This window comes from Thamnophis elegans, chromosome 6 (genome assembly GCF_009769535.1).
Source record: "Thamnophis elegans isolate rThaEle1 chromosome 6, rThaEle1.pri, whole genome shotgun sequence".
NCBI lineage: Eukaryota > Metazoa > Chordata > Lepidosauria > Squamata > Colubridae > Thamnophis > Thamnophis elegans.
The window spans coordinates 53168265-53191595 of NC_045546.1; the positions used below are offsets into that span (position 1 = coordinate 53168265).

Below are 23331 nucleotides of genomic sequence, written 5' to 3' on the forward strand. Positions count from 1 at the left end.
CTAGCTATTTTTTCTCTCTTTACAAATGTTATTTTTGTCCATACTAGGTGATCCATTGCAGTGGCTATTTGAAGATACGGCAGTATATGCTGGATATATCTTTGTATGACACCTGTTACCAAATTGTGGGATTGGTTGCTGTAGGTCAATCACTACCTCCAAGCGCAATTACTGAGATCAAACTTCATAGTAATATGTTTATGTTCAGAGCAAGTCTGGACTTAAAGCTTATCTTTCTAGATTCCAGGTAAGTAGAAAGTTTTTGAAACATGACTACTCTAATTTTGCATCATCTTAACTTCCAAAAGACAGTTTAAAACATAAAAGTTAAACAATATAAAGAAACAATACAATGTATACAAAATTGAAGAAGTAATGTTCCGCTTGGATTGATTGATTTACTTACATACTAACATTTACTTACTAAATCAAATTGTTTTAATAATAATTGTTTATTGATAGGAAACATTTAAGGTTTCTTGATAGGAAAATGAGTTACCCATTTAATACCCATGACTGCTTTTTAGCAGCTAACATAAGAGAAACTGAATGTCTTCACTTTTATAGGTGTAAAAGCACAGTTAACAGTATATCTATCCTGAGTTTACTTGAGTTCACTATACATTTAAATTCACTGCACATTGTTTTGAATTGCTCCCACATTAACATAATTTAGAAATAATGACGGACAGTTCACTCATAACGGTATGGAAGGGAGCTTTAGATTTTGAGAGAACCAATTGTTAAAAGTTAAAACATTTGAAAAGCTAAAATGAATTTGCCACAAATATTTGCCAAAATTGTCTGCAAACTATTAAATATGCAATGTCATATTGTTTTATTATTTTGCATCCTCAGTATTTGAAATTGTGTACAACGTTCTGTGCATCCAGAAAATCTTATTTCTGATTACTAAAATAATAATTTAGAATATTAAAATTATTAAAAAAAAACTAAAAGTAAAATGGAGATAAAGAATTAAGAAAAATGAAGAAAAATACTAAAAGTTCTTGATTCTTACTAAATCTATATATAGTATTATATAAATAACAATACTACCAGTAATAAACTAAATAAAAATATAAAAACTAAAATGAATAAAAAATCAGCTCATTTTAGAGCTGTGACTCTATTGCCATCTTGAGTGAGAGTCTTGTTAGCTGACTTAGGCATTTAAAAAAATATTTCATATCACATGCAGAATTCTATCTCCCATCCAACTACTTAATGCATGAATATGCTAATGCAACTATTTTTTATATTTCATGTCTTTATGATGTCTTCATCTTCAGCCCACAACTCAGGAGCTTTAAATCATCTTTAGCTGTTCTAGTTTTAAAGTAGCATTTTGTCTTCTCCCAAAACAATTTTATCATGAACATAATTTAGCATATTTTATTTATAATGCAGTTGATTATGTAGTCAGGATTATGATCTGTCCAGCCTTTATTGGCTGTTTTAGGCTGCTGTGAAAACACTCTTCCACTTCAGTCACTAGGCATTGCTCTCCATGGTGATTTTGATGTCTGTTGCAAGACAGCACCGACTGCTAGCTACCCACATATTGCCCAATCAGTGATTTCCAAAACACACGTCCTCTCTTACATGAACTCCTGTCCATGCAAGACAAGTTGAACCAGAAGAGTATGGGCAGATGACCGATGAGGCAATTGTTCAAGATAGGATCAAACTTCAGAGAGATCCATAAGAGCCAATCTAAATATCAAGCTGAAATTCCCATCATAGAACAAGGATTATAAGGTATCTGCAGCAGGGCAACAGATTATAAGGTATCTGCAGCAGGGCAACAGATCTAGAGACAGGGAAATTGTTCCAACAAGGGGAGGAGATCTGGAGTATGCTCTTAAATAGAATTCCTGGCTGTGCTCAATTAGAAAAGTTAACGCCATTCTCAAGAAGCCATGGTGACCTTTGCTGCTTGGCCCCCTTGAGCTGGCATGTGATGTAGACCTAGATGGTCTTCTAATGTCTGGCTCTGACTTGCTACTGTTGGGATCAGTGGCCAGCTGCACTGAATCACATTCATTGCTTCTATGTGGCTGACAGCCTATTGCCTCTTGAATTCCAGGTCAGAATTAGTCTAGATTCTCTTCTTTAGTTTCAGAAACAGTGGAGGAATCCATAACAGCTCCTTTTAGGTACTATTTTAGCACGTTTGAAAAGTTACTAGATCTGGGTTGATTTGAGCTAGGAAAAAGATACATGTTCTGCAGCTACAATATATGTTGCTGATTCTAACATTACTGAATGCATTACAGGCTTGCTGTTATCAACAAAGAATTGATGTTGCTATATATTTTTATTGTTTTTTGGGGGGGAGGGGTTGTTAGACAGAGCTTGTTCCTGATTGATCGTTCCCTTTCACTTCATTCCATTCCCCTATTTTATGCATTAATCAGCCAGATTAATGTTAAACATAGGTTTAGCACGATTTCTGAATCTAAGACCTGTTAGTTGAGCAACTTGATAGAAGGCAAATGGATGGAGTTGCCAGTCCCAATTACGGTCAGTGAGGACTACCTCTACTTCAGTTTCTAGATATCTGGAACAAATGATAACTTGTTTGCAAAAGTACAGGTAGTTCAAAATGCAAATGTTTGGCAATTAACTCATATTTATGATGTTTGCAATGTCTGAGTCATGTGATCACCTTTTGCGATCTTCTGACCAGCAAAGTCGATGGGGAAGCCAGATTCACTTAACCACTGGGTTATTAATTTACCAACTGCAGTGATTCATTTAATAACTCTGGCAAGAAAAGTCATAAAGTGGGGCAAAATCCATTTAACAAATGTTTCACTTAACAATGAAAGTTTTGGGTTCAGTTATGGTCATAGGTTGAGGACTACCTGTAATGCTTCTTGGATATATTTTCTCTTTTAGAGTCACTGAATTAACTGGATATGAGCCTCAAGATTTGATAGAGAAAACTCTTTACCACCATGTGCATGGATGTGATGTGTTTCATTTACGATATGCTCACCACCTTTGTAAGTAATAGGAAGCAAATAATAATGTACAATGTTGATGTAGATGGGTTTTCAGTTGAATGTATATGTCATGGATATTTTCATACATGCCATTCAAAAAAATTACATGTGAAATACATAATTGCTACCAATTCTGCCTCTGATTTCTACCCTCTTATATTCTCAATTTGTACATGAGATGTTATGTTCTGAGCACAATCTTTAACAATCAATGATGTGAAGCAATGATATCTTATTAGCTTAAAACAGTCTGTTTTTGGAGAGAGAAGGATTAATAGGAATTACTAAGAATTCTCAAGCAGTGGGTCACATGCCTGTTGAATTAAAATCTAAAGAAAACAGTTGAAGTAGCCTGTCTCATAAGAACAGTCCATTTAATAATCTCATGGTATATTAGGAACTGGAGTTAATTAAGAAAAGTGGGTTGATGGAACATATTAATAAATTTAGTAGTCTTTTGAATAGAAGCAATGGCAGTGAAGAAACGTCCATACAACACTGTCCAACATATTGGAATTCTCCAAGAGAATTTTTTCATCATATTCTGGACCACAGAGTTAGACTCCTTATAAGATACAGTGCTGATAGCTTCTTCACTGCTCCACCCTTATAATGGAGGGGAGAACCATCAAACTCCTGTTCTTTTTCTTCTCAAAACAAAGGAATATAAAGATTTTTTGAAAAGACTTACATCAGGGGTGAAATCCTGGTTTGGACCAGTTCAGGAGAACCAGTAGCGAACATTGGGCCTGGGTTGCCGAACCGGTAGGGACCACTGGTTGGCCACATCCTCAAACTGGTCCCCTGGTTGCCCCTCATTCATCCCGCCCTGCCCAGCCTAGTCCCTGCTTTCTACCATCCCAGCCTGTCTCCCCTATTGCCTTTCCTGTGGCCCACAGCCCTGCCACGCTTGCTTGCCTTCCACGCGGCCTTCCCAGTGTTCCTGTGGCCACCTTGCAAAGGCAGGTAACCAGAAGGCTGCGTGGAAGGTAGGCAAGCATGTTGGGGCCGTCCGGCCACAGGGAAGGGAGCTAGCAGCCTACTCCTTTCCCTGCAGTCCTGCCACGCTTGCCTGCCTTCCATGAGGCCTTCCCCCACGCCTGCTTGCCTTCTGAGGTCAGCATCCAGCCTGGCCCAGCCAGTCAGTGGGTGAGCGACCCTTGGTGAAGACGCAGTCGCTGATCTGGGGCTGAGAGGGGCAGTGGCGGTGGCACTCCAGGAGGGTAGGTGCCAGGCGGATGTTCCAGGGGTGCTGCACATGTGCAGCACCTGCCGTCCCAGAGCACTTTCTTCCTTCTCCCGCCACTGAAAGAAAGAACATCCCACCATCCATTGGTGCCGCTTCGGTTGATCCAGCTGGGGAAACAGGCCCCCGAAGGGCAGGGTGTGCTCTGCCGCTGCTGCTGCCACTGCCACACACATTTGTGCAGGAGAACTCCCTGGCGCGGTGGAGAGCTCAGGCAACCTCTGCTGCTACTGCCACTGCTGCTGCCAGGCGCGTCTGCGCAGGGGAACTCCCTGGGAAGGGCTCCGTCTTTGTGCCCAGATGTGTGTGTGTGAGAGAGGGGGGGGGAAACGAAAGAGAAAGAAGGAAAGAAAGAAAAAGAGAGAAAGAAAGAAGGGAAGAGAAAAGAAAGAAAGAGAAAGGAATCAAGAAAGAGAAAGAAGGAAAGAAAGAAAAAGAGAGAAAGAAAGAAGAGAAGAGAGTAAAGAAAGAAAGAAAGAAAGAAAGAAAGTGAAAGGAATCGAGAAAGAGAAAAGAGAGAGGAAAGGAGAGAGGAAAGAAAGAAAAAAGAAGGAAAGAGAGAAAGATAAAGAAACAGAAAGAAAGAACCTATGACCACAATTGAGCCCAAAATTTTGGTTGTTAAGCAAGAGCGTTACTAAGTGAGTTTCACCACATTTTACAAGTTGGCCATGCCCACCTGGTCACATGACCACCAAGCCACACCCACAGAACTGGTAGGGAAAATTTTTGGATTTCATCACTGACTTACATGTATCTATGTCAAGGATTAACAAAGTCTGACCAGTTAATTTAAAGATTTCAAAAATGTTGGTCAGCATACAAAGGAAGATTTTTTCTAGAAAAATATACTTGAGATTTCTCATCTGGTCAACTTATTTTTAATGAAAAACTTAGATCATAACAAAACTACTCTTTTTGAGAAGGATGTGGATTCCTGGAAGATTACTATGAATTTAATTATGTTGCATCCGACAAATGGGAATGAGGGTGAGAAGATAATAAAATGTGTTAAACTTAAATTTTCTGCAGCCACAAATGTATTATTTCAGGTTTTTCTCCCCTCAATATATTTTATGTCAAAAAATTCCAAACACAACATTTCTGTTTTTGTTATATGAGCATTATGAGGATATGTAATCCATTTTTTTTTCCTTTGCTATGACTTCATATTTTAGGTCAATAATATATGTGGAATGTTAATAGTAAGTTCTGTGATGACCAAAATATTGGCTGAAACTGTGTTTTATACATATAGAAAATAAGCTATAAAAGAAGTTATCAAGGTAACCTAAAGTAATCATACGGCATGTGACTTAAGAGTAAACATATATAGAATTATTATATTAATTACACAGTGGATTTTGTGTTAGAAGATTTGGGCAAAGGAAATATTCATATGTAAAAACTAAAATAGAATATTATGTTCCTTTTCTTACTTGAAACAGTTCTCCTATGTACATTCAATTCTCTTCTTAAAAAACAAGAACAATCTTACTTGAAAAGTTACAATTTCTGTAATTTTACAAAAGCCAAGAGGCTTTGGACCAGGCAGAACATAAATATAATTACACCTCTTTAATGTTTTCATAGTGTTGGTGAAAGGACAAGTCACAACCAAGTATTATCGGTTGCTGTCAAAAAATGGTGGCTGGGTTTGGGTCCAGAGCTATGCCACTATTGTACATAATAGCCGCTCATCAAGACCTCACTGCATAGTGAGTGTCAATTATGTCCTAACGTAAGTTGTCATTTCTTGTAATTAGATACTGACAAATGTATAACTATAGCTCCTTTTCATCTTGTTTTCATTTGCTAAAGGGTTGATAATTAAAAATACATTATATTGTCATGGGACAATATATGGGAATGATAATAAACCATTTTTGGTTCTATTATCACATTAGTTCACTTTATGAACTAACATGTGTCATTTCATTCACTGTAGGGTTGACCTTCCTTCCTTCCCTCCCTATCTTGTTCCCACCTCCCTTTTCCTTTAGATACATCTTCACTTTTTTTTAATAGGTGGAAGGATTTTGTGCATCCTCAATGTCTTATTAATATACAACACTCCAAGTATCTCATGATTTTTTTTGTTTTAGTAACACAGCAAAGCAAATAAAAAAGTTTCAAATTTCAAGGCAATCTATTACATTCCTTTTGTATGGAATTTCATTTTAATACATGGTTTTTGAATAAAACATTTAAAATTGTGTTTATATGGATGGGTTCTTGGCAAAACTAGATGAGAAATAAATTGTAATCAACCTGTTGCTATAATGTTGTCTTGCAGAGATATAGAATATAAGGAACTTCCATTGTCACTGGACCAAATTGCCGTTTCTAAATCACAATTTTCATGCAGAAATTTGATGTCTACCTCACAAGAAACAAGAAAAGCAACAAAACCAAGGAGTAATAAAATGAAGATGAAACTCAGAACAACTCCTTATCCACAGCAGGTATTTTTTTCCTTTCCCTTTGGACAAAACTGTTCATATATTATATAGCATGACAGCCTTGATGCAATAGAGCCACTCCTTGTTTAGCGACTACATCAGTTAGTGACCATTTACGAATATAATGGTTAAAGCAATAATAAAAAAAATCACTTTTTGACCGATGCATCCATCTACAACCAAATTTTGTGAGTCAGGCAAAATGCGTATCAGAATAAAAATAACACAGACGTAGCTGTATGAGACTGGAAAAGGTGCAGTGTCTTTCTTTCTCACAAGTTCACGTAAAGACCATTTCACTTCACCACCTGATTTCTGGAATAGCACACGGTTATTAAAGGAGGTGTGGGTATACTAGCTTTGCAATTAGTGCTTTAGGAATAGTCACTAGAATTTCTCTGCTATTCAAATTGTAAATATTTGCAGCTTTTATAATCTACAAGTGGACATACTGATCCATAAATATTCAGGGACAAGAGTAAGAACTGCTGTAGTGTCATTACTCTATTGATCTTTGTTATTACTCTGTTATGTATAATTTTTAATATCACAGTGGCATATTATATCAATAACATGTACTCTTGTGATAATTATTGTATTTTTCTTTTGGACATTGGCACTAGCCAGGGTTAAATATTTCCTCATTTCTTCATTTACTGCACACCTCATCAAATGCTGATTTTTAGACACCTCATCAAATGCTGATTTTTAGACACCATCATTTCTGGTGCCATCAGCACAATTTCTCATAATATCTTAGTTCAGTTTTTCTCAACCTTGGTGACTTTAAATCCTGTGGACTTCAACTCCCAAAATCCCCCAGCCAGCATAGCTAGCTAGGGAATTCTGGGAGTTGAAGTCCACAGGACTTAAAGTCGCCAACGTTGAGAAACACTGCCTTAGTTGATGATGCTATGAAGATTGCACTACTGTGCATTAAAAATAGTCAGAAAAAATGGCCTAACCGAACTGATGTTTATTATTCTCTGGTCTGTTTCAAATCATGTAAGGTTTTTTTAGCCCTCATTTTTTTATCCTAAGATAAAAAGTTTAAAATCTAAATGATTCAAATGCTATTTGACAAAACAGTTTAGATAGCATCCTTACTGATTTTTTTTTTAAAAAAAATCTGCAATTGTGGTCATAGATCAAGGACTACCTACCTGTACTAATTATCATAGCTTGTTTTGAACATCTAGGATTAAAGAGCAGGGTTTTCAGAGGCAATGAAAGGAGACCCAGAAAAGCTTGATAAAGGTTCCTCTCTTTAGAAATAAAGTCTTGTTAAGCCTGTTTCATTTAGTGTCTCAGTGTTTCAAGGTGATTACTTGGCTGCATGCATTCTGGTACTCTGCAATATTGATAGATTTCAGAGTCCACTATTAAACATTTTCTTTTCTTTTCGTTTTCAGCAATATGGTTCCTTCCAGACAGAGAAGCTGGAATGTGGCCAAGTTGGAAGCTGGAGATCCAGCTCCATAGCAAACTCTGCCACCATCCAAGAACAAGCCTTTCATTCAGAAAACAGTGAACTTTTATACACTCCATCATACAGCTTACCTTTCTCATATCATTATGGCCACTTTCCTGTAGACTCTCATGTATTTAGTAGCAAAAAACAAATGCTGCCTTCTAAATTTGGCCAGCCTCAAGGAGCACCTTGCGAAGTAGCACGGTTCTTCCTAAGTTCATTGCAGACAAGTGGAGAGTGCCAGTGGCACTACGCCAATTCTCTTGTACCAGGGAGTCAATCACCATGTAAAAGTCCTGATCAGTCAGCATGTAATGTACGCCATAATCTCTTACAAAATTATGAAGGTGGGTATTATTCAGGCAATTTAAGAATAATGTTTAGATTTTAAACCATTTTAAAATTCTAATAACGTGTCATAGAGAACATTTGGATAAAAGATTTGATAACTTAACCAACTTTAGATTAAATTATCAGATCCTTATATACAGTATTTCTTTATAGGATTTATAGTTATTCTCATTATATAGTTGTGATTGAACTCCTGGAAGTCAGTGGTGGTCATATTAAATCTAGAGTCTGAGAGACAAAAACCCTAGATTTAAGAATCCTTTAAGTCATTGGCAAATTTTGTTGCACCAATTTCTGTATTTTGCACCTGGATATTGGCATCCACATTTGTAATAATGGTATATTTTTCTATATCTATTACAGTACAGTACAGTACAGTACAGCCAATATAAACCTAACATAAAAGTTTAACAAAAAACCCCATAGATTGCATTTATTTTTTATAGAATTCACCCATAGATCTGAACTTCTCATTCTATGAAGAGGGCTTCCTGATAATTATATATTGTAGTGAAGGCATTAGAATACCATATCCTCACAATATTAACTGTCAAAGTTGAAGATTTCATGAAAGAAAAGAATTCTTAAAATTAATATAATTTAAATGCAAATAAAACTGGAGACGTTTATTTTGCAGTTTCCTACAAAATAGAAAAAAACACAGCAGAGGAGTATAAACAAAATATTTTCATCTTTTAAATTTGACATATTTGATATGAATTACAATTGTGAGTACAATTCAGGTTCACTTTATTAATAATTTCACTCTGAGAAGCTGCTTCAACTTCATCTTACAATTTGGTATGGAGCAGTGTTCCTTTTCCTCTTGAGTGTACCTGAGTGCACCTGAGTGTAGTGTAGCTGCTTATTCATTTCTTTTAATATAAATGCCAGCAGCTTTTTATTCTAAAAACTTTTTTATTCTAAAACTAATGACAAGTGTACCCACTTGTACACGGTCTTGATCAGATTTCCTGGAATGAGTTCCAGCTTGTCACCCCTGAGGAAGTGGACAAGGCCATGGGAACGATGAGTGCCTCCACCTGCTTACTGGACCCGTGTCCCTCCTGGCTGGTCTTGACCAGCAGGGAGGTAACACGAGGCTGGCTCCAGATGATCACGAACACTTCTTTGCAGGAAGGATCTTTCCTGCAACCTCTGAAGGAAGCGGTGGTAAGACCCCTCCTCAAGAAGCCTGGACCCAGCTATTCTTAGGAACTACTGTCCGGTCTCCAACCTCCCTTTTTTGGGGAAGGTTGTTGAGAAGGTGGTGGCCCTTCAACTCCGACTGACCTTGGATGAAGCAGATTATCTAGACTCCTTTCAGTCTGATTTCAGGCCTGGATACTGCACCAAAACCGCTTTGGTTGCGCTGACCGATGATCTCTGGCGGGCCAGGGATAGAGGACATTCCTCTATCCTAGTGCTCCTTGACCTCTCAGTGGCCTTCGATACCATCGACCATGGTATCCTTCTGCGACAGCTGGAAGAGATGGGAGTGGGAGGCACCGTCTTACGCTGGTTCTCCTCTTACCTCTCCGACAGGTCGCAGTCGGTGTTGGTTGGAGGGCAAAGGTCGACCCCTAGGCCCCTTAAATACGGGGTGTCGCAGGGCTCGGTCTTTTCCCCCCTCCTATTCAATATCTACATGAAGCCACTGGGTGAGATCATTCGTCGGCACGGGATCAAATACCATCAATATGCAGATAATACACAGCTGTATCTCTCCACCCCGTGCCAGCTCAGCGTAGCGGTGGAAGTGATGTTCCAGTGCCTGGAAGCTGTCAGGGTCTGGATGGGAATGAACAAACTTGCACTCAATCCTGACAAGACCGAGTGGCTGTGGAAGCTGCCCCCCAAGGACAGCCCAGATACTCCATCCCTAAGCCTGGGGGGTGAAAATTTACACCCCTCAGAGAGGGTCTGCAACTTGGGAGTCCTCCTGGATCTGCAGCTGACATTAGAACATCACCTGTCGGCTGTGACCAGGGGTGCCTTTGCCCAGGTTCGTCTGGTGCATCAGTTGCGCCCATATTTGGATCGGGAGGCACTTCAAACGATCACTCACACCCTCATCACCTCAAGACTTGACTACTGTAATGCGCTCTACATGGGGCTGCCCCTGAAAAGTGTTTGGAGATTACAATTAGTTCAGAATGCAGCCGTGCGAGCGATACTGGGTGTACCAAGATACACCCACGTTACACCTATCCTCCGCGAGCTGCACTGGCTTCCTATCGGTCTCCGAACGCGATTCAAGGTGCTGGTTATTACCTTTAAAGCCCTACATGGCCTAGGACGAGACCGTCTTCTGCCGCATACCTCCCAACGGCTGATAAGATCGCACAGGGTGGGCCTTCTCCAGGTGCCGTCAGCCAGACAATGTCGGCTGGCGGCTCCCCGGGGGAGGGCCTTCTCTGTAGCTGCTCTGACCCTATGGAATGAACTACCCCCAGAGATCCGGACCCTACCCACTCTCATGGCCTTCCGAAAGGCTATCAAAACCTGGCTTTTCCGGCAGGCCTGGGGCTGTTGACCTCATGACTGAGGTCCAGCCCCGACCAGAGTGGATGTATGATGTGGTTTTTAAACTATTTCCTCTGTTTTTATTTTTTTATTTTTTGAAGTTTGTTTTCTGTAACCCGCCCGGAGCCCTTCGGGATTGGGCGGCCTATAAATTTATTCAATTCAATTCAATTCAATTCAATTCAATGATTTATATTCAGATGTAGAAATTGTGATTTTTATTTTGTCTTCATCTTTTGAATCTAGTCCATCTAATGCATTTCTTTTTTCCCTCTAAGTGCCACTACCACATAGACGATACAACCATGAAACAATCTCTGAAGGTTTTACAAGTTGTGCCAGCTTAATACCCAATAGCAAATACAAAGAAGAAATCTATGATTCTGGCATTATAAAACAGAACAAAACAGAAAATAGAACATGTCCAGCACACAATCTCATTAAAGAAGAGAATAAAGTAGTTTTTAACAGAGACTTGCAAGAAAAAAACAGCACTAGTGAAAAGGCCTTTTCAAACTCCTTCTCCAATACATTTTTATCAAAATCAGAATCTTTCCAAAGTAAATCAATTGGACAGTTAAGTCACTTTGTCCCAGTTCCAACCGTATATGAACAAGCAAGAAGAATTTATATGAAAGAACCAAAATATGAAAATATTGCTCATCTTGCTGCAAATTTAAGTGAACTGGAATCTGAGGACAGAATGGTTGCAAAGCTTGATGGTGACCCTGAAACTGACCATACAGTGGATGTAAGACAGGCAGGACAAGTTCCGCTTGTCTTTCTGAACTATCACCGAGTTTTAGCCAAACATGGCACATCTTCATGCATGGCGACAGGCCACATAACAGAAAATTATGGACACAATTCTGAGGATGTAAATATGTTTTACAAAAACCAAAGCCCCTCATCAGCTTCTTCCCCCGAAACTCACAAAGAATCCACACTTCCTCATTATATTGGAACTTCTGTAATAATAGCTAGTGGAAGGTAACAATAATTGAGCCTGTTATTAAATTAAAATAAATTGGGATAGTTTCCAGAGAGCATGTATATGCATGGCTGTAGCCAGTAAGGAAAGTTGAAGGTCAGTGGGGACAACTTGTAGGTTAGCCATGTAAAGTAACACATTTACAGTCAGGAAACAGAAAACTTCAGTGTTGTTTTATTACTACTTAATCTCTGCAGGTTGACTCTGCCATCAAGAAGCCATGTAACCAATAATTTTTATTATTCTTAGAGTTTATCCCTTAGATTTTACAAGTATCAGTACAAAGATGGTTTTCTTATCAACTTCAATTCTACAATTTTAATATGTTAACATAGCTGCCAAATGGATACAATTATTTATGGCAGGTTTTTTTTCCAAATAATCTTTATTCAATATCCTGGGAACATTGATGTTTACAAATCATTCATTTTAATGCCTCTGACTTTAATACATTTTATCAAGGCACTCAAGAATTGCCATCCTGCATGACAACTATGCATCTTTGAACAATGAAAAACTCCATGCTTACTGTTTGAAATATTTACCAAAGAGTTGATGACTTTCACACTGTAGTAAAGTATGATATGAACCTTTTTAAAGAATCTCTGAAAACCGAGAAGAGTTTTTCTATTTCAAGTGCAACTTATAGATAAAAGAATGGATCCAACTTTTCTTTTAATTCTGATCAAAGGAAGTAGAGAAGCTGTATTCTGTTCATTTTGCTTTGATAATGAGATTTCGATTCATTTCAGCAGTAATCCTTTTCCAGAGGGTGTGTGTGCGTGTGTGTGTGTGTATGTGTGTTTAATCCAGCACATTGTGGCACTTGTTATTGTTAAGCGATGATAAAATGCATTCACAGAAGGAACTAATGATAATCTAACACTTCTCAGGCCTGTAGAATTTAGTTTGGATTTTTAGTAGAATACATATTACATTGATTTTTTTAACCTATAATACTGAATCTGGATAACAACAGAGTCTGAACACATACAGATACGTATTTATGTTGTTAGTATTCACAGTAAGTTCTCTTCACATCCCTGTTTGGGGGCACTCCAGCATACGCTCAAAGGAGACAATACTAATGTGTTCCTCCTCCTATTGCTGATTGCGGATAATAGAAATTATTGTGTGGATAAGAAATCATCTGCATGCAATTACTGGAATATGCTACTATTAGCTGGATGTAACTATTGAAATACATTTTCCTATTTTAATAACATAACAAAAAAATCCCCAATAGATACATACCTGTATGTGTGTATAATATATACTGACATATAACAATACAGGTAGTCATTGACTTATGACCATAGTTGAGCCCAAAATTTCTCTTGTTAAGTGAGACATTTTTTATGTGAGTTAGCCCCATTTTACACCTTTTCTGCCACAGTGAAGTGAATCACTGCAGTCATTAAGTTAGTAACATGGTTGTTAAGTGAATCTTGCTTTCCCATTGATTTTGCTTGTCAGAAGTCACAAAAGGTGATCACATGACGCTGGGATGCTGCATCTGTCATAAATATGCGTTACTTGTCAAATGTCTGAATTTTGATCACGTAACCATGGGGATACTGTGATGGTTGTAAGTGTGAAAAACAGTCAGGTCCCTTTCTTCAGTGCTGTTGTAACTTTGAACAGTCACTAAATGAACTGTTGTAAGTTGAGAACTACCTGTACAATTTAATTTTAATTGACTTATTTTTGCCTCCCTAAAACAAGTCAGTTTTCAAACAAAAAGCAGTATTGTGAATGCTCTAAGTGCAGCCAGAATCATTATAAGGTTATTTCTGTGAAGTCTTGTTATCTTGTGCAATAAACAAAACAACCTCACTGATTGCACCTTGTTATACATCAAATAAACATAATAGACATTTTTTTAAACCACTTTTCCTGAAATACACTTTATTTGCTTTTTGATGTTAGAAACATTTGCCACTGTGGAGAAGGAAGATTGTGTTAAAGGAATTTTTGTTCTCAGTATTATCCTATCAAATCATTGAGAATGCACTTTTATTTTTACAGTGTCAAAGTAGGGAGCTTCAAATTTCAAATAGGGATAAAGCTGAAGTTCATGGTTCCAAAATGGTGAAGACTGTTCTAGGAATTCACAAAACCGTTTTACTGGGGCCCATCCTTCATTATTAGTGGTCAAATTGTTTTTTCATTTCAAGTTTGAAATATGGAACATTGGATTTTCCTTTTGTGAGCAAGTATTAATTTTTTGGGCCTTGTTCCTTTCCTTTGCAATTTTGATCTTTCAAATCTAAAAAAGTGAATGCTTTTAGAAAGAATTAGGTAACATTCTTTGTATTTGGAAAAAGGCATTGCTTTCAGTGTTAAAGAGGCCAAACAAACTTCATGGTTTTAAATTACTATGTGCATTTTGTGTGTGCAGTTTGGATCTTCTCATCATGCTGGAAATTTCTGTTGGAAGATAACAATTAGCATATTTTTGGAGTGTGTGACTAGAAAATCTGAGTAACCAGCAGAGATATATCTCTTATTATTAAAAGAGGAAAACAGACATATGCATAAATCATCCCCAAATGACATACATGAAATCAGCCCAAATTCAGATGGTTTCTGAAATGTTCATTTAAAGTAGAAAACGTGTACATTGGAAATTAGATGGTTAGCTTATTGTTATAGGTTTAGTATTCAAAATCAACAGTGTCATTAACAGTGTTAGTCAGGTTGACTACTTGCAAAATCAATGTTATGATAAAAATGTAAGGAATGGCCTTGTCCACCCCAACCTAGGTTTTCATTTGATTTTGAAGCAGAAGCCTGATTTTCATGAAACTTTTTAAGAAATCATGTCCAGAGTTTTAAGATGTTGCCTGTGTTAGTAATATCAGAATAATTGTTTGCTACTGCACCAAAATCCCAACTGCACCATTTTCCAAACTACTAAGTTGGAAATATGTTAATTAATTTACTCAGGTTACTCAGGCAATTTAAACTCATCAGTTACATTTATATATTGCAATAATGTTGAGTGAAATGATTTTTCCCCTATTAACCAGTTAAAATAACAAGCTGCAAATTATTATGCTTTTCCTGAAGTCAATATTGCTGAAAAAAGCACTGGTTGGTAAATCCAGTAGTATTAACATTACAAGACTGTATTATCAAATATAATTTACTATCTTTTAAACCAGTGCCTATTTCTATATTAATTTAGGTAATGTTCTTGAAAAGTGTATTTATGCTAAAACATGCATTTTTATTTTGTTATATTAAAATGTGTTTCCTATTGCAACTCTGGTTGTTAACTGCCTCATAAAAATAAATCTAATAGATAACTGTATAGTAATATTTTACCTTTTTTTCTAAAATGCCTTTGTGCACACTGTCTTGCAGTAAAGGAAAGTATCAGGAACCATCATATTGTAATTGTAATACATGGTCCACTATGGTTCAAGTAATCCTATTGCTCTATGCGATCTTTTTAAAGTGAATATAGAGAGGGATATTCTGTCATGCTTCTGCATATTCTATAGCAAATTAATCTAATCTAATGAAAAATTATATTCAGGAAAAATGCTCAGTTATATACTTACTATAGTGTGGTATGTTCATACTTGGAATTTAAATAGAGAATTCTGCCTTCAGAATTTGACTAGTGTCAGCTTATAAACTTTCAATAATAAAAAACATGGAATTGCTACATCTGTACAAGAATGAAGTTTATACTGCATATTTATAAAGTGAGAGAGACCTTAAATAGACTTTTACTCGTTATTTATAACCCATATGGTATAATTTGGGTAAAAAAGTATGGAAAATGGAATAGGAAAACCTAAGTATGTCTGAATCATATTGATACAAAAACCACTTTCATGTTTCTTAAGAAGCCTCTGTTTAGTAAGCTTTATAGATTCTAGCGCTGTGCACTAATTTAGGACAAATTGTGAATTTCCCAGCAGATTATGTTGATTTTAGCCATGGTGATATTGTCACAGAAATTAAATTGCATCACACATGTACATGATGATGAGCCGTGGTGGTACAGTGGTTAGAGTGCAGTACTGCAGGCTACTTCTGCTGATCACCAGCTGGCAGCAGCTTGGCAGATAGAATCTCATCAGGCTCAAGGTTGACTCAGCCTTCCATCCCAGATTGGTAAAATGAGGATCCAGATTGTTGGGGTCAATATGCTGACTTTGTAAACTGCTTAGAGAGGGCTGTAAAGCATGTGAAGCAGTATATAAGTCTAAGTGCTATTGCTAGTGCACCATGACATAGTTACACTTGCTCTCCTAACAATCACATGGCCCCAGTCATATAAAAATGTCTTGGCATTTCAGGCTCATTTTTAGCTTGTTTGATCCCCAATTAATGAATTTTCTATTAATTTGCGTCTCCAATATGCCATGCCAGAAACTTGCTGTGTGTCAAGAAGCTGTTTAAAACAAGTTTTTTGATTCTTGCTTTTTAAAACACCTTGGTAGGAAAGGAGGAGAGAAAATACTGACAACTCTACCTTAAACCAGGGTGAATCTTGTGATCAAACTACTTTCTCTTGTCCAGTCGCAAAGTCTTGTGAGTAATATAAAGTGTTTCAGAAAGGATCTTTTCTGTGCCCCACCTGTCATCCACAGAAGAAAGAAGCGGTAGCAACTACTGTATTTCAGTGGCTTACACAAGATGGATGGGTGGTGGATGGATAATTGAGAGAGGGAATGATGACTGGATTTTAATATTTTCTGCTCTCAATCAATAGTTCTGTTGAATTCTGATGAATACAAGAAGGGGCTTCATCATTCCTTTCCAGCATTTTCCTTGTTGCACAAGATCCCATGAGTCTATTTGCAGTTATTCCTCAATATTCCATTTGTATTGCTTTTATTATATTTGATCTCAAAACAAAAATGTTACAAATATTTATAATGTGAACTGATATAGAAGCAAAGTTTGAAAACCTTTGCAGCAACTTCGATATTTGGTAAATTTAAATTCTAACTTTCATATAAATTTTGTTGTGAAAATTAAAAAGCCATATCCCTTATAAAAAGCGGGTTTAGGTCTATAGTTCTGAAGCCTATGCTATGTTTCAAGAGCTATGAAACTTGCCATGCTTCTTCACTTATAACATCCATATAAATTTCATTTCTGATTTTTAGTTTTTTAATATCCATTTATTTTCCTCATGTCAGATAATAAGGATAGGGATATATTTTTTCTACTTAATGGAATCTGAATGCACTGGACTGACTATTTTCCTGACTGTGCCACTAATTGATCTAAAGCAGTGATGGCTAACGTTTTTGTTGTTGGGTGCCAAAAATGCAAGTGCGAACGCAATTGCGTGCGTGTGTGTGTGCCAGTACCCATAATGAAAACACCTTCCTCTGGAGGCCCTCTGGAAGCTGGAAATGGATAGTTTCTGAACTTCCGATAGGCCTGTTGGGCCTGCTTTTCGTCCTACCCAGGCTCTGGAGGCTTTTCTGAAGCCTGGTGAGGGCGAAAACAGCCTTCCTCAGCCCTCCAGAAGGCCAAAAATCAGCTGGCTGGTTTACGCTGGAGCTGACGGCTCATGTGCTGGCAGATATGGCTCCATGTGCCACCTGTGACACCCATATCATAGGTTCGCCTTCACAGATCTAAAGCATCATACAGATGTGTAAATCTTGTAATAAAATGGATTCAACAATCCTTTCACAGTCCTAATTAATAGTGTATTTTAATCAAGTAAAACACAAATATGCTTTAGGATACAGATGTAAATCCCAAGATTGTAGGCTAGATTGGAAAGTAAACTATAATTGAAGGAGGCAATAATAAGCTACTTCCACACTGTTGTCATCTATCTGGATCTGTATATTAGGTTGGAATATTTTACAATTCTTCTACTAGTTCAAAATTACAAGCAACACAATTCTGTTCTGGAATTATAGAGTTGCTTTTATATGTAATGAAAAAAAACCCCAATTACTTAGCATTCAGGATGTAAAGGAAAAAAATAAATAAAAGTTTATGATTGTTGAAGAATATTTACTCCATTAAACTGTATATTTCTTATGCTTATTTATTATGTAAGATTAAGAAGTTAAATAAAATATTGTCAACAGAATAAGCTAGTTATTTTTGTTTTAGGCATGCTTATTAATAACCCTCAAGCCATTTAATGTTTCTTTTTGTCACTAAAAATTAAAAATGTCTAGCAGTGAAACAGTTGACCTATAGAGGTGGTTTTTTCAGGTTTTAAAAACGAGGCAGGAAAGCCAGCTCTTAAAGATGGTTCTTTGCTTTTAGTACCAATAACGGCGGTTTAACTAGATTGGCTTTGTCGTCTCTTCCACCTTCCCAATTCTGTGATTCTGCGATCTATTCTTATTGATGAGAGCGAATTACTAGTAGTGGGATATGTCCCAAACTAATTAAACATAACTGTGAAAAAAAGAGAATAAGAGAGAACGAAACTATAACTATGATAGTGTATAGGCATATTTAATTCATATAAAGTTCAGAAAGCACCGACACCATTCATGTCATTGTCCTGGAAATAACTGCGCTGCATGAAAGTGGAAAAAAACTGGACGATGTATACTATTTAAAAATTGGGCCATATAACATTGATATACTGTTCCCTCACTGATATGGTTAAAGGAAATGAAAATGTGTTGTGCATCTAAAGGAAGCAGTACAGCAAACATTCAGTTTGGAACAAACCTCTAAAAAGAAAACTGTAGAGAATTTCAACAGAAATAGTTAACTGCAAATAAATTAAGGTTCCAACTTGTTAAGTGAATTTTATGACCTTTTTGCCATGGTTGTTAAGTGAATCACTGCAGCTTTTAATTGAATTACATGATTATTAAGCAAATCTGACTTTCCTCCAAGGTCGCAAATGATGATCACATGAACTCAGGATGCTGCAACCATTATAAATATATGCCAGTTGCCAAGCACCCAAATTTTGATCATATGACCATGGGGAATGCTACAACAGTTGGAAGTGCAAGGACTGGTCATGTCATTCTTTTCAGTGCTGTTGTAACGTCAAACAGTTGCTAAATGAATTGTTGCAAGTCAAGAATTCTCATGCAACCCTCTTCTATGATCACTTAATGACCACAACAGCCAGGGACTTCCAGGATTGCACTTGTTGAGTGAAGTGCTCACATGGGCGCCTCAATTTATTATTATTTTTTAAATTCAACATTACATTTGTTTCCTGCCCATTTGCCATGAGGAGACTTTACGGCTGCAATGACTCACAACTGAAAATTCAGTTCCAATTGTGGTCAAAAGTCAAGGACTACCTGTAGGACAAAATGGAATAGACTGAAAAGTCTCAGGTAAATGAATGCAACTGTGAATCTAATGGGAATTTGGAGAAGCCTTAAGGAGAGCACTGTTTTGAAAAGAGGGAGGACGAGCAATATTGAATTGTGGATTAAGGTAAATCATGCATGAAGCGAATATGGGAACTGAACCCTGAACTTGATGATAAAGCGTAGGTCTATCTGTAATAAAACCATGCTTTTATGACTTGATTGTGAGTAATGGATAGTCATGACACATATCACTGAGACCAAGTGGCCAGAGATGGTTGAATGACTCATAATGAAAATCTGCCCAACAGTATTTGGGATCCTACAACAGCAATGACTTAAAGGCCAGGAGTGGGAGAGTGATAATAAACCTCATGTCAGATGCTGGTTATTACTGGACATCCTGCTTCACAAATAGTTGGAGAGAAGTCTCTATACCTGAAACTGGGGTGGCAGGGACAAGACACAGATCCTCTGGTATTTTGCTTTTTTTATTGCCCAGCATTCCCTCTCCCGAACCACTGTATATCATCATAGGTCATTTGGATTCTCTCCGATTAATGATGTTGGGAAATTTTAATCTTCATGATTTGGAAATTTATGGCCCACATGGCAATGATGTTCTTGTTTCATTTAGTATCTGACTCAAATATGGTAGGAGAACACATGGATCTAATTTTCTCTTCAGAACAGATGGCTAATGATTTGAAAATGGAAGATATGGCTATTAGTCCTCTGTTATTAGTCCTCAGAGGCTATGAGTCCTCTAACAGACTGTGATTAACTGCCATTACCAATTTCATTATTAAATCATCAATTCTGGGGTGGTGGGATTAGTCTGGGAAAAGGAAGGACATTTGTAGATTTGGCTTTTCAAGCAAGTCCTGGGCCATAATGGTTTGTTATGCTCCCTTTCTTGATTTTCCTTAAAAAATGTTTTGTTTCTCATCCAACTTCAGTCCACTCAGAATTGAAGAAGCTTCTTAGACAGAAGCAAAATATTTTCAAGGAAAAAGCACAAGAAAGTCCAGTTGCCTTTTGAAAAGCAGCTTTGGGACAACCATGACCTGGATGATTGAGAATCTCTGTAGACCCTGTGCAAGAGCAAACTCTCATATAAGGCATACTGGGTTGCATGGATGCTGATGGAGCTTTCAGGGATGCAGGCTCTGGAGGACAAGACAGGCAGCAACTGGGGATGAGCTATTCCTTCCCAGCATAAAAAATACTGACCCTACCTCTGGAGCAAGTTGACCACAGGGGATGAGGATATTTGGAGACCTCCTTGGGATTTGTCTCCATAGAGTAGGTAAATAGACTTCTTTTTAAAAAAAGTTAGTACCAGACAGGTATACAAATAATTACTTCACATAATTTAAATCGGGGATTTAAAAAGTCACATAAATTAATGCAATTATTTTATTCTTTTAAAAAATGTTAGATAGAAACACATTAAGCAAAATGAAGTTTAAAGAATTGTCAATATCAGTATGGAAAGCATTAAGTACCAAAGGTTAAAATTTTCATCTTCAATGAATGGACAATTTAATATCCAATAATAAATAGACAAATTATCTAGTCTCCAAAATGCAAGATACCACTTTCATTACAGATTAGCATACTTGCTTGCTTTAGGCCTTCTTGGACTCATAATGAAGCCAATAAACATATTTTTAGATTCTTTGTAAAGTGAATCTTAGACAATTCTGCTTAAGTCTGCATGTTGGGGCAGAACTTTCTGACAAAAGGAGAGTATTTTTAAGCCTACAGTGTTAATAAGGAGGACATGCTAACTCAATTCCTAGTAAGTTGAATTGTTTTAAAATTTAGATGGGTGTTTGTGTAAATTACAAAACCAAAATCAATCCGTTAAAGTACATTATGCATTGAGATTTTGAAAAGTATCTTTGAGGATGAAACTATCACCGAACCATCTTATTTGGATATGAAAATAGCATCAAGTAGATCAGCAGAACCTTACTGAATAAAGGATGAATGAGAAATGATACAAAGTAAGCAGTGAGGTGTGGTGAGGATTATGGTTGGTGAGGCAAGAGCGCGGCAGCGGCAAGAAGCAATGTCCCCGCCGCTGTGTCCGACAGGCCAGGTGTCTCGCGTTTATGGCGGACATTAACGTGAGACGCCTGCGGGACACAGCGGCGAGAACGTCCCTTCCGCTGCCGCGCTCTGCCGCCTCGCCCCCCCCGCCTCCTCCGACCCCACCACTGTGTCCGACAGGCCAGGCGTCTTGCGTCTCGGATCAGGAGGCAGAGAACCATGTGCCTCCTTTGCATAAGGAATTTTTCGCCTTTTAACCCTTGTTTAACTCTGAGCAAGGGTTAAAAGGCGAAAAATTCCTTATGCAAAGGAGGCCCGTAGTTCTCTCGCCTCCCCCTGCAGTTAGCACTAAGCAGACTCAGAGTCATCCATTGTGACTCTGGAGTCTGACAGCAACTACCTTAGCCTTTTTCCTTTTATTTTTCTTTCTTTTCCTCATGACACTGGTGAGGCCCCGGCCTCCCCTGCCTCCCCTGCCTGCACGTCCCTGAAAGTAAGCTACAGCAAATTCTGTTGCACTATTGGTTCTGTTAACCACTGTGTCTAAAGAGAGTCTTAAAAATATAATAAATTAATCCTATTTGCCCAGACTAGTTTTACTCTAAGCTGACCTAAAGAAAAGAAGCCAGAAAATATTGAAAACAAAAAGGACCTGTAAAGTTCTGTTAATTAGTGGAATTCTATCTCTAATGTTTAGCTTTAAAACTTGAATGTACAAAAAACTGTGGAAAGCTTAGCTCCAATATAACCTAGACAAATCCCTTTCGGAAAGCTAGTATTCACTTTTGATCATTTATTTAAGTTCGAAAAGTAATATAGCCCATCTACTCCTTAATTAAAATCAGTTGATGCATTATTTTAATATTTGCTGAAAAACTTTTCCTTGTCAAAAATACAAAGAATACAAATTGCATGATGATTAGTCTTAACAGTTACTATAAGCAGAAGTTTGGAGAATATACATCATCACATAACAGTTTCTTTTGTAAAATTCCAAATGATCCATGTCAAAAATGAGTTATTATTGATTTTAATACTTATTGCAATGTTTTTTTTCACATTTGTACACAATTCTGAAAGAAAAGAAGAGAAACAGGAAAAGCTTCCAAATACCATCTCAGCTTACTAAGAAGAGAACCTTACAAACAAATAGTTATTTCTTTTGCTTGATACATACAGTACTATTGTTATTTTCCTGCTTCAAAAAGAAGAAAAATGTTGATACTGCCTCTAGCTCAGCACTCATAATAAGTGCTGAATACAAAACAGTCTGCTAAATTAATGTTTTACCATACTGAAAAACTATTGTTTAGGAATTATAAGATTTTTTAGCATATCAAAAGAATTGCCATCTGGGTGCACAGTGATAACATCTTTGCCTTCCTCATAAACCTGAAGGAACCCAGAATCATCTATCCCAACGATCCATACAATGGTCCTCATCATTTCCGAGTCGGACTTGTTTACCACTGAAACGGAAAACAAATTATTTGATTAATACAACATATATGAAATTTCCATTTGACTATTCCATTAATAATGAATCCCTCTCTGCAAAGTATCATTAGTACCTTCACTTTGTGTAAACATCTACATATAACAATGTATTTCATTCATTGATCAACAAATATCCATATAAGCATGATAAGTCACTGTTCCAAGGAACTTACCGGTATTATGTATTAAATATATACTTTGGGAAAATAATTATTAACAAATACATAGGGATTCTATGTAAGATTCATATGGAATTCATTAATTGCTTATCATAATAATGGAGAGCAGTTGGGATGATGGTTAAAGTATCAAACTTTACAACGTTACTTTTTCTCAGCCCTAAGGAAGGGGCAGTGGCAAACAACTTCTGAAAAAGTTTGCCAAGAAAACTTCAGGGACTTGACCAGACCATCTCCAAGAATAAAACAAGAT

General features: G+C 37.2%; 1 protein-coding gene across 1 annotated transcript in view; it reads left to right on the top strand.

The window, feature by feature from the left end:
- Nucleotides 1-12061, top strand: part of SIM2 (SIM bHLH transcription factor 2) — a 37282-nt gene extending 25221 nt beyond the window's left edge. The window contains exons 6-11 of the mRNA XM_032220468.1: nt 48-247; nt 2905-3011; nt 5851-5998; nt 6554-6722; nt 8132-8537; nt 11346-12061. Coding sequence (XP_032076359.1) covers nt 48-247; nt 2905-3011; nt 5851-5998; nt 6554-6722; nt 8132-8537; nt 11346-12061 — 1746 coding nt within the window. The remainder of the gene's footprint in view (nt 1-47; nt 248-2904; nt 3012-5850; nt 5999-6553; nt 6723-8131; nt 8538-11345) is intronic.
- The last annotated feature ends 11270 nt before the right edge of the window (nt 12062-23331 follow it).